Here is a 27,432-nt window from a genome sequence, read left to right on the forward strand (position 1 = left end):
AGACTGATACAGAATTCACTAAGTATTAATTACTGTCTTTGATATTGTGTCAAATGTTTGTTAAGAAGCTACACTTATGTTCTTAATGTGATCATCAGGTGTGACTAGCACAGTAAATGCTCAGAAGTATTTTAAGCACTTCCAGGTATATACCTGTTTCTAACTCCTCTAGGTGCTACTCCAGAAAATGTTATGCTATTGCAGGTGTAGAGGGCAGAATGAGGGTGTAGTGGGGTTGCAGTGTGCAAAGGATGGAGTTGGGGGAGGAAGGGAGGACGGTTGTGTGTGGGGTTGGAGGAAATACTGCGCAGTGTGAAGGGAATGAGAATTCTCTAGGTAAGAGTGGTGTCCTGGTGAAGAGGTACAGAACAAACCTTGTTATGTGCAATTTTAGCTACAACATGAACTGGCTTTGTGCTAGTATTTAATAAATGAATGAATTTCAAAGATGTTTTCTTAGTAACTAATTCGAAATGAAATCAAGTTCAAATTGTGCTTTCTTGTAACCATTGAGTGGCAGTGCCTATCCTGATTTGTGTTCTGAAGCTTACCGTTTGCTCTCACGTTTCTCCAGCACGCTGTGAGAGATGAGGAAAGTGTGAATTAATTTATGTAAGCAAATGTTGGCTTTCCTGTGATTGCTAAAACATCTATTTAACATGTTAGTATTTATTAGCATTTTAATTTCAATGCTAATCAACCAGTGATGGTATTTGGGGGTGTAAGAAGAAATCAGTGTATTTTGAATTCTTAAAACATGTAAGTATATCAGTGAAAACAGGGCCTCTAGGAAGAAATGCAAATACGAGTTTTTTTTGTTTGCTTTTTTTTTTTTTGGAGTAAGCAGGAGAAATAAGCCTTATTAGCAGTCTTCTCTGCTGCTGTTTTAAGTTGTAGCCTACTGGAGATTTCAGCCTTCTTTCCCAGGTCTTCAGGAATCTTGTTCAGAAACCCAAGTTGAACTATTTCCATACTACTGTTTGTATACATCAGAAGGTTTTTTTTTTTTTACTATTTGCCAAAATGCAGAATTAATTTTGTAAGGAAAACAGGCTGTACTTGATAGTACACAACTTTTGAAGAAAAAGCTGCATATAAATTTCAATAGTGAAGTTGTAGAAGCAAGTAGATTGAAATAGATCTTCGCTACATCTGTATTTCCATGTGTGGGAGAACCATGAAAATACTGCTGTTCGAAATATTTGAAGAATTCATTTAGAACATACTTTTGAAGTATTCAGTGTAATAATCTGGAATATGAAGCAGACTGAGGAACCTTTTTAATTGTAATGCATTCTTCATTGGAAGTGAATGAGGGATGATTGAATTTACTTTAAATATATTTCCAATTATAAAATAAGTTTATTGTATCTTTTAACTCACTGTGCTGTTTAGCTTCCGTGTCTGTGCTGTCCATGTTTCTTTTTGGATTAGTTTCAGTAGTTTGGCTCTTGGTCATGGTTTTCCCCCCTACAATGTACAATTTCTGTAATGGTACTCAGCTTAATGTGAGGGATTCAGGTTAATATGAAATGCTTAATTCACTTTTTATTTTAAAACATAAAAAGAAATGAAGCACTAAGTAATTTTTAAAGAGATGCTACAACACATGCTTTAGAGCCAGCTCACAAAATGGAATACCCTTTATAAACACTATTTATTCTGTTCTTTATCAAAACAGTGTGAAATAAGCTTGCTTATTATCACTAGATTCTTTTTTTAAATTTAATCTTGTGCAAGTAAGCTAGCAACAATTTCAGTTTAGTTTAGGGTTTGATTACTTCATTTAATAAAAATTTACAGAATGAAAATACTGGTCTGCTGTAGGTGTGTTCAAACTCAAACAACAGACTGATTACAAAAGTTTTTATCAGTCTGCCTCATGTTTTTTGATCACACGATTGCTTTTTTGCAGATAGTGAGAGGCATTGAAGAACAGAAAGACGAATCAGATATGCAGTTCTGGCACTGCAGTATCACTACTGAAGAAAGTATAAAACTTAAAAGGCTATGACAGCATGGTTTTAATGGCATGGAATTTTGTAGTAAGTTCTAAATTCTTTCTAACTTAAATGGTGCCAGAAAATATGGAGAAACTTGTAAACAAGTGGGGTGGGGGTATTGCTATTTTTCATCTTTTACTTCAAGAGTTACAGTGAAGTGTTGAAAAATGTTTATTTTTTACTAGTACTTCTAATTATTTTTAACGTTATGAAGAAAATTACTACTTGAGTTATTTTTACAAAGTGTAAATTCGAATTTAATTGAATACCATTAAAATCTCTAATTGGTTAGAAAGGGCACATTTGTGTACAGTTTAGATACTGTAAGAACTTAAAATAGGTGAGACTGAGAAATTCTATGCAGATGATAATCTGATTGCAAGGGATTTCTCATGTCCTGTTTCACCTCACTTTTGAGGTATGGTACCAAGAGTAGGCTGTCTCAGCTCTCCATGAATATACTTGCATCTTCAAGTACATATCAGTATATTTTCTTGGAAAAACACAGTCTAATTAGAGAAGGAAAATGGATTTCAGTATTGTGTGCTGGCACCTTCTTTTGTAAAGAGATGTGTATGCAGCCAAGAAATAGTAATGCTTCCAACAAGTCTGAGAAGTATTTAAGAAGCAACTTTCTTATAGCAATTGAGTAGCAAATCTACTCAGTTTAGTCATGAGAATAAGGCTGCAGTACCTAAGCTTGTTAGTATTACCTGAACTGAATCAGCACTTTCAGGGGTGAGGTACTTAACAATGTAAACAACATTTTCTGTCTTTTTCCTTAAATGCGGGGTTTGATTCAAAGCAGCCTGGTATCAAAGGGATATTTTCACAAAACTTACTGTTTCGGATCAGGCCCTTTTTCATTGCAGATCATGTGGTAAGCACTGCTGCATGAGAAACTTTAGGTTATTGTTAGATTTTTCAAGTGTTTAACCATCAACTACGTATTCTTAATTGGTAATTAACCACATATAGAAAGCTGTAATATATATCCTTTTGGATATTTCATTTTCATTTGAGCCCTAACAGGAATAAGGCTGGCAGTCAGTCCAACCTATGTACTACTGCTGGCAGAAACTGATACTGAGATCATTGCATAGAAAATAACCCTGTGAGGTACATGCCTTGTGTCCGTTTTTATAATACTGGTAAGAGAAAGTTGCAAAATGAGATTTATTTTTTTCACAGCTCTAATTAAAAATCAGCATATGGCCTGTAGCATGAGGTTTAAAAATTTGTGTGGGGGCATCAAAATAACCTGAAACTGAAACAGACTTTTCATCCTATATTTACCATAATGAAGTATACTGATGTTTCATGTAAACTTAGCACGGAAAAGCATTTGCCTACATTAGGAAATAGATAAGTAATTTCTCTAGTTAACTAACTATGGTGGACTTGTGCATTAGGGAAGGTCATGTGGTAATATGCATATATGGTGAAACTACCCAGTTAGTGCAATTTACTGATGTGGCAATGTTCTGACATTTAAACAAATCCGTGGAGTGTATTGAGAATTTAAGTGTGTCCCATTAGCAACTAATTCAAAGGTTTTATTGTCTGATCTCACATTAGAACTGGGCAAATATAAGTGCTTGGTAAAAGTCAGTGTATTTGTGGAACTGTAGTACGTACTTACACATAAGACACTTGCAAGTTTCAAAGGACCATCCATAATATAGAGCCAGAGCTCATAACTGGGAGAACAGAACTTAGTTATCACCGAATTGAACTGGATGAGATATTTGCACAGCATTCATTTACAAGGCCCTTTGCCTTCCACATTGATTTACTTACACTTGCTCTAGGCTTTCCAAAAGAGAAACTACTGACAACGATCAGTCAGATGGAGGACTAGAAAATAGCCAAATAGATTAAAAGTAATTTTAAAAGATTCTATGAAATTGAATTGATGCTGTAAACTGGGAACAGCTCCCAATTATGGTGAATTTTCCTGTTTCTCAATTCTTCTCCAAGTCCCAAGCAAACTTTGAAGAAAGTGTGTGCATAATCTGGGAATATCAAGAGGAGAAATTTCCCTTAAAAAATATGAGAAACTGTATTTTAAGGACATCAGAGAAAATTCAGTGGTTTCCAGCATTTTCCAAAGGACTGGTGTTAAAGTACAAAAAAAAACCACAAAACACCACACCTGAACTACAATCATATTTTCTGACCTGTCAATTATGGTGTTATTTCTTTTCCATGAATGTGGTACATGCCCATTGAGGATCTCATTTGATATCTAGCTTTGAGGAATAACCTCTACATCTTCCATAGTTTACACTGAATTAAAATATTTTTAACTGCTACTATTACTGATCTCTCTGATGGATGAAGATGCTCTATGAAGGTTAATATCTCCAGTAGAATTAAGGAAATAGGTCCTGTGTTAGTTCTCCTTAGAAAAGTAAATGACCATTAGAGGGCAGTTTAAGACTCGAACTTGAACGTCCTATTAATGTGCTAACACAGTACTTCAGTTCAGGAAAACCAGCAGCCCAGGAAAAGTTAGGGAAGCTTTGTAAACTGTGAACGTGGTACTAAACACTTGAAGTATAGGGATTAGGGTGGTGGAGAGGAAGGGGAAATGCACCCAAATTTCACTGGTTTCAATTTCACTGGTTTCAGTCTGAACTCAAAGGCAACTTCAGAAGTGTTTAGATTTTGTTTTTATGTTACTGTCACTGGGATTTTGAGTTCTGCACCCAGTGACCTGTGAACTCTGCAGGCATTGATTTGCCCAACCCAAATTTCGATTACTAGCTCAGCATTATAATGCCAGGTTTCACATGGCCGGTGTATGTGAATGCCTCTTACGCAGCAAGCCCTCCCATGGCAGGTGTGCTGGTTATGCATGCCACCACAGTTCTGGATCCCAGCAGGCTCACTCTGTTCCTGTCATGGTATGCCCAAAGCTCTAAATACTGCGGGAGCCAGAGATATGGGAAGCTGCACTGAAGCTGTCAAACTGCTTGACCCACCAGTCACTCTTCTGATGTCTTCTCACAGTGATACCTGGGGTTCATGGTCTGAGAATGCAGTGGTGAAATTGTGGAACAGACAGAGCATGGCTGGTCTGGCTCCAGCCTGTGTTCCCAATGACAAGTGGCTTTATCAGAGATCGGAGAAGGCACAGGAAGTACTGTTTGCTCTGCTGTCATAGGTAGTAACCCTGCTTGAAGCCTGTGTTCTTGCTGTGGGTCTGGCAAACTCTGTACTTGTGATACGGAGTTCAATGCTAAAATGTAAAGCCTCCCTCTGGATAATCCCAATATGAGATCAGGTCCTGCCTGTGAAGGCCAATAGAGAGGGTGCTACTGATTTCATTCAGGGATTGAATTTCACTTCTAAATAAACATGTATAAAATGTGTAATTATTTGATCAATCAGTTCCTCCTTTGTTTTTCAGCCAAGCCTTCAGGTCAGATATCAGGCTTTGTGTTATAACAGATACTGGTATGGTAAATGCTCCAAACAGTTCAGGTAAACGTGATGAACTACTGTGGGAAAATGCAGCCATATTTCTCTCTAGTGTAAATCCATTCAAAAACTGTTAGATAATACAGGAAACTGAGATTACACGCATCTGATCTTATAAAACCAACAAAAAAAAAACAACACAGAACTCTGTCATTAACTTCCCATCATTTAGATAGTGAACACAAGTATCAAAGTCACCACTCATGCATTTGAAAAATGCTGAAAGTTTTATTGATCAAATAAGAGACAAAATGAACAGCAAAAGTCTTTTCTCTGTCACTGTGTGATGTCTGTCAAGAGCATTACATCCATGAAAATGCTATCCAATAAAACTTTCTCTAGTCACAAGAGTGAAGTGCAATGTAGCTACACTGTTTTCTGGTTTTGTTTTTAGAGCCCTTTTAGTCTTTTCGTAGAACGTCAGTTTTGTGATCTGTGATGGCACTGATACATACTGGCCTATTTGCATAATGTACAGCAAGATATTTTACATGGTCATTTATTTTTCACCTTCAAAACGGTATCACTTAAATAAAAAAATTAACTCTTTGTTTTTACAAAAAAAGGTAAGATAAAAGAAAAGATAAACTGAAATAGTATCAGTTAAAGAAGGAGTGCAGGTTATTTTCAGGAAAATGTGATTCTAGCTTCCCTAGGCTCTCTGTTTTCTTTTTGCAATGATCATGTCAGTTTTTCACTGATTTTTGATTGGTAACCATCTATTTGAGAGATCTGTGAAGTGCACGCATTCATACACTGGCACTGTTCCACATAGACATAGTTATAATTTATGCTTGTTCCATTTTGGCAAGTCAGGGTCACCTCTCTTATTTGGCTGCTGAACTCCTGGCAGCAACTACACTCATGTTGCATCTGGTTTGCTTCAAGAGAATACCTGTATTTTGCCAGAAAAAGAAGGCATATATTCTCATTAAAAATCAACACCCAGGAACCCCGTAGTGACTTTTTTTCACACATACCCCCCTCCCTTACCATCCTATGACTGTGATTTTAGTAACTTATATTTTCAATAGTGAAACTGTTCTTTAATTGAGTCTGATTCTACTCAATGAAATTGTGAACATGTGAACTTTGTTGCTATTCTGTGATTAAGTTAACAGAAACCACACTATAAATGACTCTAAAGAGATGCTAAATTATTTTTTTGGAACTTACACAGAGGAGCCAGGACACGTCCCTTCACAATAGGCCAGCTCAACAGGTTCAGAAGATTCACAGTCTTCATGTCGGATCACAGTTTTTGTGCTGTAAGCTTTGCAGTTCGTAGCTTCAGAAGAACAGGAAAAAATAAACAGATGCTTCAAACCTCCAGTTTAGAACTACATGCTTAAACAACTTCACTGTGCGTGAGGTCTTATTATTGAGAATATATGTACAGTATGCAACAGTAGGGGATACTGTGTAATGTGTTTAGGGATTTCAAGTTATTCTTTGATCTCAGCTGTACAGTGTATTTGGAAGATTGTGCTGAGGCTTGAGCATCGGTGGCTTGAGTTGTGGTATTCAATACTGGCAAGCATTTGCTTTTTCCTTTTGAAGAAACCGAAACAAAGGGTCTTGATAAATAGAATAAGTGAAAACTGGAGGAGTGATGAATCCTTCCTTCCACCTGAATATGGACAGAAGTTGAATATAGCTGTTTAGAAGTAGAAAACATGAACACAGTATTACTTACGTTTACATATCTTGCAGCAGCCGTCAGGAGTAGTCTCTGCTTCATCCTTTGCAGAAGTAAAGAAAGGATTTGTGTTAAAGCATGGATGACAACCAGGAGTATGAATACAAGTTAACATTACTAATACTGGGAAGAAGGCTCCTCTGTGATGAACAAAATGAAACCATGGGTGTCTTACTGGCTGAGTCCCCACCACAAAAGTCTTGAATCCTTGTAGGCTCACGTAAAAATACTAAGCTTCTCTCAATAGTATTGTTACAGCAAGATTAATTTCATTCTGCAACTTTAATGAAAGTGATTTTTTGCATTCTTTCTTGCTTCCCTGCCCCCCTTGAGCTTTTAAGCTGCATTTGATAGATGAAGAATTGATTAAAACTTACAGTATCACACTCTGTTGGATCGAATTCAGGGCACACTTTTTTAGTTTGGACTGTAACATATTGATCTTCAATTTTTTCACATTTGTAGTAGCTGCAGAGATCAAGTGGCAGAATCTCATCAACCTATGATTTTAAGAGAAAAAAAAATCCGTTGAGATCAAGTATAGCGTGGTTACTTCAAAAATGTCTGGCTAATTAAGGTCTCACACTTCAATCAAAGATGCATCTGAGATGCATCTGAAGTTCTTTCAAGCCGCAAATGGGAAAAGCCGAATTTTGCAAACTGGCTTGCTTGAAAGCTGAAATCCTACATCTGAATGGTTACCATTACCCAGTTAATCGCAAATATCAAGAATTTCTTTTTCCAAGTGAGTCTTCAGAAAACTCTGTAGTTCTCAGAATGATTTCAATGTTAAATTGATTCTTACTAGGAAGGAACACATTGATTGAGATATGAAATTGAATAGAATACTTACGCTGAGCACCTGAATAGTGTTGTTACTTAGTTTGATTGTGCAAGCTACTTCAACACACTTCCCACAGCAGTCTCCGTCCTCAATCTTATATTCATGACCCTACTCGTATAGAGATGAAAGAGAAAGTATGTTGAGTTGGTGGTGGCTAATTCTAGTCTTACTGTAATTGAGGGCTGATGAGACATCCTAGAGAATCAGAACTCACCAGTGGGCAAGATGTTTCACATTGCACTGGTTCACACTGCACAATATTTTTACTAGTCACTGGATCTTTCTCAGAACTGCAGGCACATTTCTTACAGGAATCAATTGCTATGGTCGTTCCAGGCTGGAAGAGAGAGGGGATGGGAACAACAATAAAATCTAAACAGTGTCCTTATAGTTTATCAGCAGGGTTGAAAGCATTGTTGTGTACTATTAATGGCTGCTGAAATGGAAATGTGAGTTTCTCAATTGTCTTTGAACATAGAATTGTTTGACTTTATGCTTTACGAGAAAACATTAGGAGGAATCTAAACAAAGTGATATGAAAAAGTAACTAATAAAATGCAGGTATGACCAGTTTGTACGACCTCAGTATTTTACCAGCTTTTCAATGCTCTGTTTAAGATTTTTTTCTCATGTAAGACATTTTCAGAGGTTATAAAACAATTATAACTTACAAATGGAGATTAAAATAATTGGAGATACATAAGCAGTGATACAAATTCACAGGTGGATTTTAGTCTTTTTAAAATGTGTCCCCATAAGGCTGTGGTGCTGCTGTTTAAATTTTGAAAAAGATTTAGGTACCAATTTCAGCAAAATATTTATGTATCAATTAAAACAAAAATCCTGGCTTTATTTTTGAAGGTTTTCAGTGCTTATTTCAAATAACAGCTGAGCTCAGGTGATGCATTAGGTCCTCTGCAAAAAAAAAAAAAAAAAAAGGAAAAAAAAATCCACAACTAGGAGAAGACTTTTTTAAAAAAAGTAGGTCACTAAAAATGACACACTCTTGTTTTACACTCCCTCTCGAGGAACTCTTCTGGGACAGTTTTGGTTTTGACATTAGAAGAAGAAAAAAAACACATTCAGTTTAGGGTTAGAGATGGAATGACATGAATTGGGAAAAGAATTTTCTCAAGGGCTTTTGTGGTGGAAAGGGTGTACATTTCAGTTCTGTTAATAGGGCATTGTAAGTATCATTCTCACCATATACATTGTGCCATTAACCACACAGATGTTGGGTATTCGTTCTGAAAAACAACAAAAAATCCAAAGTAAACTTAAGTTGTGAGATTTTCAGAGAAGTCAAGATGTTATCAAGGTTTGTTAAAAACGCAGAGATTATGGAAAACTTGAATTCAAGCCCTGTGTGGTTAGACCTCATTTTTACAGTATAGCTAGATATTAAAATAATAACCACATCTGTTAATTAGATAGAAGAATTGAGCAGAAATAGCATCAAACTGGAGCTATATGTGAAAAATCCCCTTCTTGCCCTGGGTTTACTTCAAATTAAAGTAGTTTCCTCTTTGAACCCTCTAAGTCCAGTAGTCTTCAAAGATGCCTTTGTTATTGATACTACTCAGAATGAAGCTTGGTTGGAAAATCAAGTGGAAAAGTGGTATTTCTTACTGTAGTAATATAGTAACGTGGCAGATTCCATTCATAGCTTTCACAGAATTACTTCAAGCCTTGCAGTTCCTTTTTGATCTCCCTACTTCAGGCTTAATTTATGGTTATCTTTTGGTTTTGATTCATTTATAAAAAATATACATATATAAACATATATATACATTGAATTGTTAAATTTTCATCAGTGTTCTACAATAGCATGTGTAATTATGTTTTTTTGTACTTCAGTTATTGATGGTGATTCACTTTGTTGCTTCGTGTTACCTACTTTAGCAGTTAAATATAAAGCTGTCTGCTGGCTCATCCTTATGTTTATTCATCTTTGTTTAGATGTAGTTAGGCCAATATTAATGTGCTTCAATATTACACTAATAACATAAAATACATTAATAACCTTAATAGCCAGATACAGAGAGACTTGAGGTACATCAAATACTTGAAGGGTCAGAGTGTTATCCTGCTCTTCCACCCGCTCCAATTCTCAGCAGACTTCATTGAAAATAATGTTTTGTTTTAAGATGAACTTTTAATGCATATTTAGCAAAAAATTGATGTGTGTTCACTGAGTGAGAACAATTTAAGGAAGGTTTTGCTGTTACCGTGATATATATAGAACCTGCTTAGAACCTGCTTAGTGTTGTTTCCCACAGTGTGTAGCTTGGTGTGTGCATATGTATTTTTAATACTTACTGCATTCAAATTCAGGACAACATGGGTCTTTTGATGGTAAAACAGGTGTGGAAACAAATCCTATTTCACAAATTAGTGTCTGAGCTGTTTGGCATGGGAGTGGCTGACATTGCACAGTAGAAGTGAGTGGGTCACAGAGACAGTCCTGGCATTCACTTGTCCATTTCTCTCCAGGCTGAAAATACATAAATCATTTATTCTTAAGTGCTCTTTCACCCTAATTATTCTGGGTCAACCTGCATTAGACTCTCAAGATTGGTAAGGATTTCAGATGAGAAATTTGTTAGCATATGATTTTGAGAACAATCACGGAATTATCTCTTCTCTGTAGAAGGAAGGCCATTCTAACATTTTCATAGCAGGTCTACTTATTGCCATGACATTTGAATCTTTTATTTTAAAAAGTCTCTGCCATGATATTAATGAGCTTTTCCATCTCCAGGGGATTTAAAAGCCTAATGGTACTAGTTTTAAGTGCTATAAGGCCATTTGTAACATGACCACCTTTGTTACTGAAATACACGCAAGATGATTCGAATTGGCTAATAGAAGACAGACACTGGGCAGTTTTTGCAAAGGTCATATATTAGAAAAAATAACAGTAACCACCTTTCGTGGAGGACTGACATCAGTACAGTTTCTTTCTGCTGCAGTTGTGAGGGATGTTGCTGTGGTTGGTGAGACAGAAGAAAATATGTGTTCTGTGGATGAGGAGGCTTGTGTTGTTGTTTCTGAGGACTCTGAAGTTAAAGGAGTTGTTGGAGGACATGGCCCTTGAAATGGGGCAATTTCGCATTCATTGCTGCAAAGCGCATAAAAATTACATCCAGCCCTATCTGTTCTGTTGTATACAACTTCCCCTGTAGAGAAAAGATGAAGGAGAAATTAAAAGACTAATGAAAAGACTTTGGAAAAAAAAAAGTGAAAATATGAAGTAAATAGTGAATAATATATCTATTAAAAGATCTATGTTTGGATGATTTTGAGTAGTTGTCTGTAACAGAATACACTATTAAGGATTCATATTGCTTTAGAAAATTTTTACAACCATAAAGTAAGAAACTCACCAGGAGAAAAAAAATCACCAAAGACGTGACAAAAACATGGAGTTGGTCTGCTTAATGTAACAATTGTACTTGCTTCTGTTGTGAAAGCTGTGGTGAGGGAAGAACTGAAGATCGCAGAAGTGCTTGTTGTTATGTGGCTTGACTGTGAGGTACCAGATGTAGATACTGTTAAGCACAAAACATAGTTTAGTTCACAGCACAGGTTTTGGTTCAAATAATTCCAACATAGTGCAGGGGACTGTTCAACATTCAGGCAACTAAAGGCAACATTTGGTTGCATTCCACTATTTGATCCACTTTTGTTAAATGGAGATCAGGGATGTCTTACAACTCTACACCAGGTATCATCTGGATTTTGTAAATGTTAAAATCTTCGGCTCGAATATTTTCAGAAGTTTCAGACTCATCACTGTCACAACTGTGAGAAAAATCTCAATAATTTTTTCAGACATGTTCTTCTGTGAAGCTATTGTATTTGCAGTTGCAATGGCGAGTGTCCTACAAGCAGGAGCACACAGTAAAAGTATACCATAACTTTATATTCCGTATTATCCAACGCTTGATTCCTCATGTTTCCCCTGACTCAGGATAAGTATTATCAAACCATGGAATCCACTCAAAGATTTAACACAGCTACAAGTAGCAAAGGGAGTAATGGAATAAAAAATGGTTTCTGTGTTAAAAGAAGCATGGATGACTGTGGAAAAAGTAACAGAAGATCATAGAATCATAGAATGGCTCAGGTTGGAAGGGACCATAAAGATCATCTAACTCTAAACCCCTGCCATAGGCAGGGATGCCACCCACTAGATCAGGTTGGCTATCCAGCCTGGCCTTGAGCACCTCCAGGGATGGAGCATCCACAGTTTCTCTGTGCAGCCTGTGCCAGTGCCTCACCATCCTTACAGTGAAGAATGTCCTCCTAATGTCTAATTTAAATCTATCCTCTTTCAGTTTAAAACTATTCCCCCTTGTCCTATCATTATCACCTGGGAGTATTGGTTGATAGTCGGCTGTGTCCTGGTTCCAGTTAGGACAGAGTTAATTTTCCCTCATAGTAGCTGGTAGGGTGCTATGTTTTGGATTAGGATGAGAAGAGCGCTGATAACATGCTGATGTTTTAATTGTTGCAGAGCAGTGTTTACACCAGGCCAAGGACTTTTCGGCTTCTGAGCCAGCAGTGTGCCCAGGTGGCCAAGAAGGCCAACAGCATCCTGGCCTGTATAAGAAGCAGTGTGGCCAGCAGGTCTAGGGAAGTGATTGTGCCCCTGTACTCGGCTCTGGTGAGGCCGCACCTTGAGTACTGTGTTCAGTTTTGGGCCCCTCGCTACAGGAAGGACATGGACGTGCTCGAGCGAGTCCAGAGAAGGGCGACCAAGCTGGTGAGGGGTCTGGAGAACAAGTCTTACGAGGAGCGGCTGAGGGAGCTGGGCTTGTTCAGCCTGGAGAAGAGGAGGCTCAGGGGCGACCTTATCGCTCTCTACAGGTACCTTAAAGGAGGCTGTAGAGAGGTGGGGGTTGGTCTGTTCTCCCACGTGCCTGGTGACAGGACGAGGGGGAATGGGTGAAAGTTGCGACAGGGGAGTTTTAGGTTGGATGTTAGGAAGTACTTCTTTACCGAAAGGGTTATTAAGCATTGGAACGGGCTGCCCAGGGAGGTGGTTGATTCACCATCCCTGGAGGTCTTTAAAAGACGTTTAGATGTAGAGCTTAGAGATATGGTTTAGTGGAGTACTTAGTGTTAGGTCGGAGGTTGGACTCGATGATCTTGAGGTCTCTTCCAACCTAGAAATCTGTGATACTGTGATACTGTGATTATCTACCTGAGTGAAGAGTCCTTCTCCAACCTCTTTATAAGACCCCTTTTAAGTACTCAAAGGCCGTGATGAGGTCTCCCCAGAGCCTTCTCTTCTCCAGGCTGAACATCCCCAGCTCTCTCAGCATCTCTTTATAGGAGAGGTACCCCAGCCCTCTGATCATTTTTGTGGCCCTCCTCTGGACTCACTCTAAGAGGTCTCATCTTTCTTGTGCTGGGGGCCCCAAACCTGGATGCAGTATTCCAGGCAGGGCCTCATGAGGGCAGAGTACAGGGGAACAATCATCTTCCTGGACCTGCTGGTCACAACTCTTTTGATGTAGCCCAGGACTCAGTTGGGCTTCTGGACTCCAAACACAAGCTGCTGGTTCATGGCAAGACTTTTGACCACCAGAACCATCAAGTCCCTGTCTGGATTCTGCTCTCAATGAGTTCGTCCCCCAGTCTGTAATCCTGTCTGGGATAGACCCAACCCAGAAGCAGCACGTTGAACTAGGTGATAAAGACAGCAATGCTCTTATAACAGTGTAACTGCTTCCAAACATAAGAGAGATTGACAATGACATACCTGGGCTACCAGTGGTGGTAAACCTAGTGGGAAATATAGAGGTGGTGGTACTTTGGCTGGTAGAAGAAACAGAAGTTGGAAGAATAACTGTAGTCCCTGTCTTCCATGGAATCGTTGTGTTGGGGAGGGTAGAGGCAGTACTGCCTGATGATGGAGTCTGGGTAGCCACAGTGGATGTTTCCACCGGAATGGATGTTGTGGAGGACGTTGGTGTGGTAATGATGGTGGTTTTGGGCTCTGTCACAAGAGTAGAGGACTTGGCGGTGCTGGCACTGCTTGGGGCTGTGAAAGTGGTTGTGCTCTGTGCCGGAGAGGTGGAGGTCCTGCTGATCACCATGGTGCTGGTGGTGGTCGTCATCGTTGACTGGGGAAGGGTAGAGGCAGTAGTGCTGGTGGGTGAGGTGGGCGCTGTGGATGTGCTGATGATGGTCGTGCCCCGTGTTGGAGGGATACTGGTCTTGAGCACAACCGTGGTGCCAGCACTGGTTGGCGTTGTCGGCTCGGGTAGAGTAGAGGAAGGAGTGGGTGGTGCGGGAGTCTGGGTTGTCTCAGTGGACGTTTCTGCAGGAGTGGGCGTAGTTGAGGAGCTTGGCGTGGTGCTTGGTGTTGTCTCGCAGTGGTTGCGGTCACAGCACAGCACACTGACCTGGTAGTTGAAGCACATGGGGTACTTGCTGATCTGATCCTTGTTTCTGCACACAAGGCCTTTTTCGACGCTGCACTGCAGTACCTGGCCCAGGCTCTCCAGGCTCCTGTTGGGGTAGTTTTCAGCACGGCAGTTGATGTCCAGTGGATTGATGCACACATCAAATCCAGCAGCTCGGATATTTTCAAACGTCTCTATGTCTCCATCGTCGCTACCGGGGGCTGGGTAGTCCACGTCAAACCACTGTGTCCAGGCACAGCGTTCGTGGCAGATGCCCGTGGTGGCGGAGGTGCTGGCGGTACTGGTGCTGGTGGGTGAGGTGGGCGCTGTTGGTATGACGGTGGTGGTGCCTTTTGTCACAGGGGGAGAGGTCTTGATGGTGCTGGCACTGCTGGTAGGTGTGCTGACGGTGGTGGTCGTGCCTTCTGTCAGAGGGGTGGAGGCCTTGGCGGTGCTGGCACTGCTGGTAGATGCAATGGGCTCTGTTGGTGTGCTGATGATGGTGGTTGTGGACTCTGTCACAGGGGGAGAGGTCTTGATGGTGGTGGCACTGCTTGTAGGCACGATGGGCTCTGTTGGTGTGGTGATGATGATGGTGGTTGTGGGCTCTGTCACAGGGGTGGAGGCCTTGGCGGTGCTGGCACTGCTTGGGGCTGTGAATGTGGTTGTGCTCTGTGCCGGAGAGGTGGAGGTCCTGCTGATCACCGTGGTGCTGGTGGTGGTCGTCATCGTTGACTGGGGAAGGGTAGAGGAAGTAGTGGGTGATGCTGGAGTAGGTGTTGCCGCAGTGGACGTTTCAACCGGAATGGATGTTGTGGAGGACGTTGTGGTCGTTTCTGCAGTGGTCGTGGGTCTGCTTTTACTGCTGGTGGGTGAGGTGGGCGCTGTGGATGTGCTGATGATGGTCGTGCCCCGTGTTGGAGGGATACTGGTCTTGAGCACAACCGTGGTGCCAGCACTGGTTGGCGTTGTTGGCTCGGGTAGAGTAGAGGAAGGAGTGGGTGGTGCGGGAGTCTGGGTTGTCTCAGTGGACGTTTCTGCAGGAGTGGGCGTAGTTGAGGAGCTTGGCGTGGTGCTTGGTGTTGTCTCGCAGTGGTTGCGGTCACAGCACAGCACACTGACCTGGTAGTTGAAGCACATGGGGTACTTGCTGATCTGATCCTTGTTTCTGCACACAAGGCCTTTTTCGACGCTGCACTGCAGTACCTGGCCCAGGCTCTCCAGGCTCCTGTTGGGGTAGTTTTCAGCACGGCAGTTGATGTCCAGTGGATTGATGCACACATCAAATCCAGCAGCTCGGATATTTTCAAACGTCTCTATGTCTCCATCGTCGCTACCGGGGGCTGGGTAGTCCACGTCAAACCACTGTGTCCAGGCACAGCGTTCGTGGCAGATGCCCGTGGTGGCGGAGGTGCTGGCGGTACTGGTGCTGGTGGGTGAGGTGGGCGCTGTTGGTATGACGGTGGTGGTGCCTTTTGTCACAGGGGGAGAGGTCTTGATGGTGCTGGCACTGCTGGTAGGTGTGCTGACGGTGGTGGTCGTGCCTTCTGTCAGAGGGGTGGAGGCCTTGGCGGTGCTGGCACTGCTGGTAGATGCAATGGGCTCTGTTGGTGTGCTGATGATGGTGGTTGTGGACTCTGTCACAGGGGGAGAGGTCTTGATGGTGGTGGCACTGCTTGTAGGCACGATGGGCTCTGTTGGTGTGGTGATGATGATGGTGGTTGTGGGCTCTGTCACAGGGGTGGAGGCCTTGGCGGTGCTGGCACTGCTTGGGGCTGTGAATGTGGTTGTGCTCTGTGCCGGAGAGGTGGAGGTCCTGCTGATCACCGTGGTGCTGGTGGTGGTCGTCATCGTTGACTGGGGAAGGGTAGAGGAAGTAGTGGGTGATGCTGGAGTAGGTGTTGCCGCAGTGGACGTTTCAACCGGAATGGATGTTGTGGAGGACGTTGTGGTCGTTTCTGCAGTGGTCGTGGGTCTGCTTTTACTGCTGGTGGGTGAGGTGGGCGCTGTGGATGTGCTGATGATGGTCGTGCCCCGTGTTGGAGGGATACTGGTCTTGAGCACAACCGTGGTGCCAGCACTGGTTGGCGTTGTCGGCTCGGGTAGAGTAGAGGAAGGAGTGGGTGGTGCGGGAGTCTGGGTTGTCTCAGTGGACGTTTCTGCAGGAGTGGGCGTAGTTGAGGAGCTTGGCGTGGTGCTTGGTGTTGTCTCGCAGTGGTTGCGGTCACAGCACAGCACACTGACCTGGTAGTTGAAGCACATGGGGTACTTGCTGATCTGATCCTTGTTTCTGCACACAAGGCCTTTTTCGACGCTGCACTGCAGTACCTGGCCCAGGCTCTCCAGGCTCCTGTTGGGGTAGTTTTCAGCACGGCAGTTGATGTCCAGTGGATTGATGCACACATCAAATCCAGCAGCTCGGATATTTTCAAACGTCTCTATGTCTCCATCGTCGCTACCGGGGGCTGGGTAGTCCACGTCAAACCACTGTGTCCAGGCACAGCGTTCGTGGCAGATGCCCGTGGTGGCGGAGGTGCTGGCGGTACTGGTGCTGGTGGGTGAGGTGGGCGCTGTTGGTATGACGGTGGTGGTGCCTTTTGTCACAGGGGGAGAGGTCTTGATGGTGCTGGCACTGCTGGTAGGTGTGCTGACGGTGGTGGTCGTGCCTTCTGTCAGAGGGGTGGAGGCCTTGGCGGTGCTGGCACTGCTGGTAGATGCAATGGGCTCTGTTGGTGTGCTGATGATGGTGGTTGTGGACTCTGTCACAGGGGGAGAGGTCTTGATGGTGGTGGCACTGCTTGTAGGCACGATGGGCTCTGTTGGTGTGGTGATGATGATGGTGGTTGTGGGCTCTGTCACAGGGGTGGAGGCCTTGGCGGTGCTGGCACTGCTTGGGGCTGTGAATGTGGTTGTGCTCTGTGCCGGAGAGGTGGAGGTCCTGCTGATCACCGTGGTGCTGGTGGTGGTCGTCATCGTTGACTGGGGAAGGGTAGAGGAAGTAGTGGGTGATGCTGGAGTAGGTGTTGCCGCAGTGGACGTTTCAACCGGAATGGATGTTGTGGAGGACGTTGTGGTCGTTTCTGCAGTGGTCGTGGGTCTGCTTTTACTGCTGGTGGGTGAGGTGGGCGCTGTGGATGTGCTGATGATGGTCGTGCCCCGTGTTGGAGGGATACTGGTCTTGAGCACAACCGTGGTGCCAGCACTGGTTGGCGTTGTCGGCTCGGGTAGAGTAGAGGAAGGAGTGGGTGGTGCGGGAGTCTGGGTTGTCTCAGTGGACGTTTCTGCAGGAGTGGGCGTAGTTGAGGAGCTTGGCGTGGTGCTTGGTGTTGTCTCGCAGTGGTTGCGGTCACAGCACAGCACACTGACCTGGTAGTTGAAGCACATGGGGTACTTGCTGATCTGATCCTTGTTTCTGCACACAAGGCCTTTTTCGACGCTGCACTGCAGTACCTGGCCCAGGCTCTCCAGGCTCCTGTTGGGGTAGTTTTCAGCACGGCAGTTGATGTCCAGTGGATTGATGCACACATCAAATCCAGCAGCTCGGATATTTTCAAACGTCTCTATGTCTCCATCGTCGCTACCGGGGGCTGGGTAGTCCACGTCAAACCACTGTGTCCAGGCACAGCGTTCGTGGCAGATGCCCGTGGTGGCGGAGGTGCTGGCGGTACTGGTGCTGGTGGGTGAGGTGGGCGCTGTTGGTATGACGGTGGTGGTGCCTTTTGTCACAGGGGGAGAGGTCTTGATGGTGCTGGCACTGCTGGTAGGTGTGCTGACGGTGGTGGTCGTGCCTTCTGTCAGAGGGGTGGAGGCCTTGGCGGTGCTGGCACTGCTGGTAGATGCAATGGGCTCTGTTGGTGTGCTGATGATGGTGGTTGTGGACTCTGTCACAGGGGGAGAGGTCTTGATGGTGGTGGCACTGCTTGTAGGCACGATGGGCTCTGTTGGTGTGGTGATGATGATGGTGGTTGTGGGCTCTGTCACAGGGGTGGAGGCCTTGGCGGTGCTGGCACTGCTTGGGGCTGTGAATGTGGTTGTGCTCTGTGCCGGAGAGGTGGAGGTCCTGCTGATCACCGTGGTGCTGGTGGTGGTCGTCATCGTTGACTGGGGAAGGGTAGAGGAAGTAGTGGGTGATGCTGGAGTAGGTGTTGCCGCAGTGGACGTTTCAACCGGAATGGATGTTGTGGAGGACGTTGTGGTCGTTTCTGCAGTGGTCGTGGGTCTGCTTTTACTGCTGGTGGGTGAGGTGGGCGCTGTGGATGTGCTGATGATGGTCGTGCCCCGTGTTGGAGGGATACTGGTCTTGAGCACAACCGTGGTGCCAGCACTGGTTGGCGTTGTCGGCTCGGGTAGAGTAGAGGAAGGAGTGGGTGGTGCGGGAGTCTGGGTTGTCTCAGTGGACGTTTCTGCAGGAGTGGGCGTAGTTGAGGAGCTTGGCGTGGTGCTTGGTGTTGTCTCGCAGTGGTTGCGGTCACAGCACAGCACACTGACCTGGTAGTTGAAGCACATGGGGTACTTGCTGATCTGATCCTTGTTTCTGCACACAAGGCCTTTTTCGACGCTGCACTGCAGTACCTGGCCCAGGCTCTCCAGGCTCCTGTTGGGGTAGTTTTCAGCACGGCAGTTGATGTCCAGTGGATTGATGCACACATCAAATCCAGCAGCTCGGATATTTTCAAACGTCTCTATGTCTCCATCGTCGCTACCGGGGGCTGGGTAGTCCACGTCAAACCACTGTGTCCAGGCACAGCGTTCGTGGCAGATGCCCGTGGTGGCGGAGGTGCTGGCGGTACTGGTGCTGGTGGGTGAGGTGGGCGCTGTTGGTATGACGGTGGTGGTGCCTTTTGTCACAGGGGGAGAGGTCTTGATGGTGCTGGCACTGCTGGTAGGTGTGCTGACGGTGGTGGTCGTGCCTTCTGTCAGAGGGGTGGAGGCCTTGGCGGTGCTGGCACTGCTGGTAGATGCAATGGGCTCTGTTGGTGTGCTGATGATGGTGGTTGTGGACTCTGTCACAGGGGGAGAGGTCTTGATGGTGGTGGCACTGCTTGTAGGCACGATGGGCTCTGTTGGTGTGGTGATGATGATGGTGGTTGTGGGCTCTGTCACAGGGGTGGAGGCCTTGGCGGTGCTGGCACTGCTTGGGGCTGTGAATGTGGTTGTGCTCTGTGCCGGAGAGGTGGAGGTCCTGCTGATCACCGTGGTGCTGGTGGTGGTCGTCATCGTTGACTGGGGAAGGGTAGAGGAAGTAGTGGGTGATGCTGGAGTAGGTGTTGCCGCAGTGGACGTTTCAACCGGAATGGATGTTGTGGAGGACGTTGTGGTCGTTTCTGCAGTGGTCGTGGGTCTGCTTTTACTGCTGGTGGGTGAGGTGGGCGCTGTGGATGTGCTGATGATGGTCGTGCCCCGTGTTGGAGGGATACTGGTCTTGAGCACAACCGTGGTGCCAGCACTGGTTGGCGTTGTCGGCTCGGGTAGAGTAGAGGAAGGAGTGGGTGGTGCGGGAGTCTGGGTTGTCTCAGTGGACGTTTCTGCAGGAGTGGGCGTAGTTGAGGAGCTTGGCGTGGTGCTTGGTGTTGTCTCGCAGTGGTTGCGGTCACAGCACAGCACACTGACCTGGTAGTTGAAGCACATGGGGTACTTGCTGATCTGATCCTTGTTTCTGCACACAAGGCCTTTTTCGACGCTGCACTGCAGTACCTGGCCCAGGCTCTCCAGGCTCCTGTTGGGGTAGTTTTCAGCACGGCAGTTGATGTCCAGTGGATTGATGCACACATCAAATCCAGCAGCTCGGATATTTTCAAACGTCTCTATGTCTCCATCGTCGCTACCGGGGGCTGGGTAGTCCACGTCAAACCACTGTGTCCAGGCACAGCGTTCGTGGCAGATGCCCGTGGTGGCGGAGGTGCTGGCGGTACTGGTGCTGGTGGGTGAGGTGGGCGCTGTTGGTATGACGGTGGTGGTGCCTTTTGTCACAGGGGGAGAGGTCTTGATGGTGCTGGCACTGCTGGTAGGTGTGCTGACGGTGGTGGTCGTGCCTTCTGTCAGAGGGGTGGAGGCCTTGGCGGTGCTGGCACTGCTGGTAGATGCAATGGGCTCTGTTGGTGTGCTGATGATGGTGGTTGTGGACTCTGTCACAGGGGGAGAGGTCTTGATGGTGGTGGCACTGCTTGTAGGCACGATGGGCTCTGTTGGTGTGGTGATGATGATGGTGGTTGTGGGCTCTGTCACAGGGGTGGAGGCCTTGGCGGTGCTGGCACTGCTTGGGGCTGTGAAAGTGGTTGTGCTCTGTGCCGGAGAGGTGGAGGTCCTGCTGATCACCATGGTGCTGGTGGTGGTCGTCATCGTTGACTGGGGAAGGGTAGAGGCAGTAGTGCTGGTGGGTGAGGTGGGCGCTGTGGATGTGCTGATGATGGTCGTGCCCCGTGTTGGAGGGATACTGGTCTTGAGCACAACCGTGGTGCCAGCACTGGTTGGCGTTGTCGGCTCGGGTAGAGTAGAGGAAGGAGTGGGTGGTGCGGGAGTCTGGGTTGTCTCAGTGGACGTTTCTGCAGGAGTGGGCGTAGTTGAGGAGCTTGGCGTGGTGCTTGGTGTTGTCTCGCAGTGGTTGCGGTCACAGCACAGCACACTGACCTGGTAGTTGAAGCACATGGGGTACTTGCTGATCTGATCCTTGTTTCTGCACACAAGGCCTTTTTCGACGCTGCACTGCAGTACCTGGCCCAGGCTCTCCAGGCTCCTGTTGGGGTAGTTTTCAGCACGGCAGTTGATGTCCAGTGGATTGATGCACACATCAAATCCAGCAGCTCGGATATTTTCAAACGTCTCTATGTCTCCATCGTCGCTACCGGGGGCTGGGTAGTCCACGTCAAACCACTGTGTCCAGGCACAGCGTTCGTGGCAGATGCCCGTGGTGGCGGAGGTGCTGGCGGTACTGGTGCTGGTGGGTGAGGTGGGCGCTGTTGGTATGACGGTGGTGGTGCCTTTTGTCACAGGGGGAGAGGTCTTGATGGTGCTGGCACTGCTGGTAGGTGTGCTGACGGTGGTGGTCGTGCCTTCTGTCAGAGGGGTGGAGGCCTTGGCGGTGCTGGCACTGCTGGTAGATGCAATGGGCTCTGTTGGTGTGCTGATGATGGTGGTTGTGGATTCTGTCACAGGGGGAGAGGTCTTGATGGTGGTGACACTGCTTGTAGGCACGATGGGCTCTGTTGGTGTGGTGATGATGATGGTGGTTGTGGGCTCTGTCACAGGGGTGGAGGCCTTGGCGGTGCTGGCACTGCTTGGGGCTGTGAATGTGGTTGTGCTCTGTGCCGGAGAGGTGGAGGTCCTGCTGATCACCGTGGTGCTGGTGGTGGTCGTCATCGTTGACTGGGGAAGGGTAGAGGAAGTAGTGGGTGATGCTGGAGTAGGTGTTGCCGCAGTGGACGTTTCAACCGGAATGGATGTTGTGGAGGACGTTGTGGTCGTTTCTGCAGTGGTCGTGGGTCTGCTTTTACTGCTGGTGGGTGAGGTGGGCGCTGTGGATGTGCTGATGATGGTCGTGCCCCGTGTTGGAGGGATACTGGTCTTGAGCACAACCGTGGTGCCAGCACTGGTTGGCGTTGTCGGCTCGGGTAGAGTAGAGGAAGGAGTGGGTGGTGCGGGAGTCTGGGTTGTCTCAGTGGACGTTTCTGCAGGAGTGGGTGTAGTTGAGGAGCTTGGCGTGGTGCTTGGTGTTGTCTCGCAGTGGTTGCGGTCACAGCACAGCACACTGACCTGGTAGTTGAAGCACATGGGGTACTTGCTGATCTGATCCTTGTTTCTGCACACAAGGCCTTTTTCGACACTGCACTGCAGTACCTGGCCCAGGCTCTCCAGGCTCCTGTTGGGGTAGTTTTCAGCACGGCAGTTGATGTCCAGTGGATTGATGCACACATCAAATCCAGCAGCTCGGATATTTTCAAACGTCTCTATGTCTCCATCGTCGCTACCGGGGGCTGGGTAGTCCACGTCAAACCACTGTGTCCAGGCACAGCGTTCGTGGCAGATGCCCGTGGTGGCGGAGGTGCTGGCGGTACTGGTGCTGGTGGGTGAGGTGGGCGCTGTTGGTATGACGGTGGTGGTGCCTTTTGTCACAGGGGGAGAGGTCTTGATGGTGCTGGCACTGCTGGTAGGTGTGCTGACGGTGGTGGTCGTGCCTTCTGTCAGAGGGGTGGAGGCCTTGGCGGTGCTGGCACTGCTGGTAGATGCAATGGGCTCTGTTGGTGTGCTGATGATGGTGGTTGTGGACTCTGTCACAGGGGGAGAGGTCTTGATGGTGGTGGCACTGCTTGTAGGCACGATGGGCTCTGTTGGTGTGGTGATGATGATGGTGGTTGTGGGCTCTGTCACAGGGGTGGAGGCCTTGGCGGTGCTGGCACTGCTTGGGGCTGTGAATGTGGTTGTGCTCTGTGCCGGAGAGGTGGAGGTCCTGCTGATCACCGTGGTGCTGGTGGTGGTCGTCATCGTTGACTGGGGAAGGGTAGAGGAAGTAGTGGGTGATGCTGGAGTAGGTGTTGCCGCAGTGGACGTTTCAACCGGAATGGATGTTGTGGAGGACGTTGTGGTCGTTCCTGCAGTGGTCGTGGGTCTGCTTTTACTGCTGGTGGGTGAGGTGGGCGCTGTGGATGTGCTGATGATGGTCGTGCCCCGTGTTGGAGGGATACTGGTCTTGAGCACAACCGTGGTGCCAGCACTGGTTGGCGTTGTCGACTTGGGTAGAGTAGAGGAAGGAGTGGGTGGTGCGGGAGTCTGGGTTGTCTCAGTGGACGTTTCTGCAGGAGTGGGCGTAGTTGAGGAGCTTGGCGTGGTGCTTGGTGTTGTCTCGCAGTGGTTGCGGTCACAGCACAGCACACTGACCTGGTAGTTGAAGCACATGGGGTACTTGCTGATCTGATCCTTGTTTCTGCACACAAGGCCTTTTTCGACGCTGCACTGCAGTACCTGGCCCAGGCTCTCCAGGCTCCTGTTGGGGTAGTTTTCAGCACGGCAGTTGATGTCCAGTGGATTGATGCACACATCAAATCCAGCAGCTCGGATATTTTCAAACGTCTCTATGTCTCCATCATCGCTACCGGGGGCTGGGTAGTCCACGTCAAACCACTGTGTCCAGGCACAGCGCTCGTGGCAGATGCCCGTGGTGGCGGAGGTGCTGGCGGTACTGGTGCTGGTGGGTGAGGTGGGCGCTGTTGGTATGACGGTGGTGGTGCCTTTTGTCACAGGGGGAGAGGTCTTGATGGTGCTGGCACTGCTGGTAGGTGTGCTGACGGTGGTGGTCGTGCCTTCTGTCAGAGGGGTGGAGGCCTTGGCGGTGCTGGCACTGCTGGTAGATGCAATGGGCTCTGTTGGTGTGCTGATGATGGTGGTTGTGGACTCTGTCACAGGGGGAGAGGTCTTGATGGTGGTGGCACTGCTTGTAGGCACGATGGGCTCTGTTGGTGTGGTGATGATGATGGTGGTTGTGGGCTCTGTCACAGGGGTGGAGGCCTTGGCGGTGCTGGCACTGCTTGGGGCTGTGAATGTGGTTGTGCTCTGTGCCGGAGAGGTGGAGGTCCTGCTGATCACCGTGGTGCTGGTGGTGGTCGTCATCGTTGACTGGGGAAGGGTAGAGGAAGTAGTGGGTGATGCTGGAGTAGGTGTTGCCGCAGTGGACGTTTCAACCGGAATGGATGTTGTGGAGGACGTTGTGGTCGTTTCTGCAGTGGTCGTGGGTCTGCTTTTACTGCTGGTGGGTGAGGTGGGCGCTGTGGATGTGCTGATGATGGTCGTGCCCCGTGTTGGAGGGATACTGGTCTTGAGCACAACCGTGGTGCCAGCACTGGTTGGCGTTGTTGGCTCGGGTAGAGTAGAGGAAGGAGTGGGTGGTGCGGGAGTCTGGGTTGTCTCAGTGGACGTTTCTGCAGGAGTGGGCGTAGTTGAGGAGCTTGGCGTGGTGCTTGGTGTTGTCTCGCAGTGGTTGCGGTCACAGCACAGCACACTGACCTGGTAGTTGAAGCACATGGGGTACTTGCTGATCTGATCCTTGTTTCTGCACACAAGGCCTTTTTCGACGCTGCACTGCAGTACCTGGCCCAGGCTCTCCAGGCTCCTGTTGGGGTAGTTTTCAGCACGGCAGTTGATGTCCAGTGGATTGATGCACACATCAAATCCAGCAGCTCGGATATTTTCAAACGTCTCTATGTCTCCATCGTCGCTACCGGAGGCTGGGTAGTCAACGTCAAACCACTGTGTCCAGGCACAGCGCTCGTGGCAGATGCCCGTGGTGGCGGAGGTGCTGGCGGTACTGGTGCTGGTGGGTGAGGTGGGCGCTGTTGGTATGACGGTGGTGGTGCCTTTTGTCACAGGGGGAGAGGTCTTGATGGTGCTGGCACTGCTGGTAGGTGTGCTGACGGTGGTGGTCGTGCCTTCTGTCAGAGGGGTGGAGGCCTTGGCGGTGCTGGCACTGCTGGTAGATGCAATGGGCTCTGTTGGTGTGCTGATGATGGTGGTTGTGGACTCTGTCACAGGGGGAGAGGTCTTGATGGTGGTGGCACTGCTTGTAGGCACGATGGGCTCTGTTGGTGTGGTGATGATGATGGTGGTTGTGGGCTCTGTCACAGGGGTGGAGGCCTTGGCGGTGCTGGCACTGCTTGGGGCTGTGAATGTGGTTGTGCTCTGTGCCGGAGAGGTGGAGGTCCTGCTGATCACCGTGGTGCTGGTGGTGGTCGTCATCGTTGACTGGGGAAGGGTAGAGGAAGTAGTGGGTGATGCTGGAGTAGGTGTTGCCGCAGTGGACGTTTCAACCGGAATGGATGTTGTGGAGGACGTTGTGGTCGTTTCTGCAGTGGTCGTGGGTCTGCTTTTACTGCTGGTGGGTGAGGTGGGCGCTGTGGATGTGCTGATGATGGTCGTGCCCCGTGTTGGAGGGATACTGGTCTTGAGCACAACCGTGGTGCCAGCACTGGTTGGCGTTGTCGGCTCGGGTAGAGTAGAGGAAGGAGTGGGTGGTGCGGGAGTCTGAGTTGTCTCAGTGGACGTTTCTGCAGGAGTGGGCGTAGTTGAGGAGCTTGGCGTGGTGCTTGGTGTTGTCTCGCAGTGGTTGCGGTCACAGCACAGCACACTGACCTGGTAGTTGAAGCACATGGGGTACTTGCTGATCTGATCCTTGTTTCTGCACACAAGGCCTTTTTCGACGCTGCACTGCAGTACCTGGCCCAGGCTCTCCAGGCTCCTGTTGGGGTAGTTTTCAGCACGGCAGTTGATGTCCAGTGGATTGATGCACACATCAAATCCAGCAGCTCGGATATTTTCAAACGTCTCTATGTCTCCATCGTCGCTACCGGGGGCTGGGTAGTCCACGTCAAACCACTGTGTCCAGGCACAGCGCTCGTGGCAGATGCCCGTGGTGGCGGAGGTGCTGGCGGTACTGGTGCTGGTGGGTGAGGTGGGCGCTGTTGGTATGACGGTGGTGGTGCCTTTTGTCACAGGGGGAGAGGTCTTGATGGTGCTGGCACTGCTGGTAGGTGTGCTGACGGTGGTGGTCGTGCCTTCTGTCAGAGGGGTGGAGGCCTTGGCGGTGCTGGCACTGCTGGTAGATGCAATGGGCTCTGTTGGTGTGGCGATGATGGCGGTTGTGCCTTTTGTGACAGAGGGAGACGTCTTGATGGTAGTGGCACTACTGCTAGTTGTGGTGGATTGTTTTGGTGTGGTTGTGCTTTCTGTTATCTCTGTGACTTTTGGTGTTAATGTTGTTACATCTGTTTTTTGAGCTTCTGTTTGTTTTCCTGTAGTTGGTGGTTGTGTCTTTGTCTGTATTGTAAATGGTGTTTCTATAGCAGTAGTTGTTTGTATTTCTGAACATGGTTTATAACTACAGCATAGTATTCTGATGTTGTAGTTATAGCATTGCTTAGATTCTTGGTCTTTGTTATTGCATATCAATCCTCTGGTTTGACTGCATTCTATTATTTGATCAAGATATTCTATTCCTATATCTGGGTGTTCTTCTGCTCTGCATTGAACTCCGCTTGGGTTTTTACAAACGCTGTATCCGTTCTTTTTTAGACTTTCAAAATTTTCATAGTCTCCACTGTCCTCTCCGGTTTTAGGCTGTGTGCTATCATACCATTCTGACCATTCACATACATTCTTCACACATACAGTTGTCACTGGTGTTGTGGTTGTGATTTCTGTAATTAAAAGGAAGAAATATAAGTCTTGTTTTCTGTTACTAAAGTGACAGTAATTATTTATTTTCATATATTTTACTGTTTTACGTAATAGTATATATGTTCATATAGTATTTTAATTTTAATAAACTTTCTTTGACAGCCTTTAGTTTCATTTCTAAGGTAGGTTTCTATCTCATCTCTGTATTTTTTTCTAGTTGTATTTAATCTGACATTAAAAAATTGTATTTAAATATAGTTAATGTAACATGCGTTATGTGGAATGTTGATAGATAAGATAATGTGATCTCATGCCTGTTACAATAGAAGTAAGAGGATTTTTTATTTTTCATACTATTATCTCTAGTTATTTATGCTTAGCTACATAACTACACATAATGTAAAATATTTTTACCGGTTAATGACTTTTCTACTTATTTTAGTATTATAACATGTCACATATTTGTAAACTGCCAATATAAACTAATAGTTTAGCTTCATATAATAGTTTATAGTAGTTTATACAGTTGAAATAATAAACATATGAAAAATATTTAGGATATAATTTAATATATACATAGTTTCTTCTTACTTTAATAACATTTCTTGTCATATTCTTAACATTATGAAAATAAGCATATGGAATATGTACCACTTTCTCCATATCAATGTTACATCTGCTTAACAGAAGACTTATATTTAATTGTACAGTTCTTGTGGTAGTATTGTATAATTTTCTTGAAATATTTCTCAATTTTTCACAATTAGATGGCCAGTACAATGAGTTAACTGCAGGAATAATGTAGAAGTGCATTGCAGGAATACG

At 46.6% G+C, this 27,432-nt stretch overlaps 1 protein-coding gene across 1 annotated transcript in view; it reads right to left on the reverse strand.

The window, feature by feature from the left end:
• Nucleotides 1–5,697: 5,697 nt before the first annotated feature.
• LOC308196708 (uncharacterized protein) overlaps nucleotides 5,698–27,432 on the reverse strand; it is a 47,086-nt gene continuing 25,351 nt past the window's right edge. The window contains exons 31-41 of the mRNA XM_080596107.1: nucleotides 13,803–26,627; nucleotides 11,419–11,583; nucleotides 10,961–11,211; nucleotides 10,352–10,526; nucleotides 9,236–9,279; nucleotides 8,247–8,369; nucleotides 8,042–8,140; nucleotides 7,566–7,688; nucleotides 7,186–7,231; nucleotides 6,666–6,777; nucleotides 5,698–6,384 (exon numbers count right to left, since the gene is read on the reverse strand). Coding sequence (XP_080452233.1) covers nucleotides 6,171–6,384; nucleotides 6,666–6,777; nucleotides 7,186–7,231; nucleotides 7,566–7,688; nucleotides 8,042–8,140; nucleotides 8,247–8,369; nucleotides 9,236–9,279; nucleotides 10,352–10,526; nucleotides 10,961–11,211; nucleotides 11,419–11,583; nucleotides 13,803–26,627 — 14,177 coding nt within the window. The 3' untranslated portion in view covers nucleotides 5,698–6,170. The remainder of the gene's footprint in view (nucleotides 6,385–6,665; nucleotides 6,778–7,185; nucleotides 7,232–7,565; nucleotides 7,689–8,041; nucleotides 8,141–8,246; nucleotides 8,370–9,235; nucleotides 9,280–10,351; nucleotides 10,527–10,960; nucleotides 11,212–11,418; nucleotides 11,584–13,802; nucleotides 26,628–27,432) is intronic.

The sequence above is a fragment of the Anser brachyrhynchus genome (genome assembly GCF_964034855.1).
Source record: "Anser brachyrhynchus genome assembly, chromosome: 5".
NCBI lineage: Eukaryota > Metazoa > Chordata > Aves > Anseriformes > Anatidae > Anser > Anser brachyrhynchus.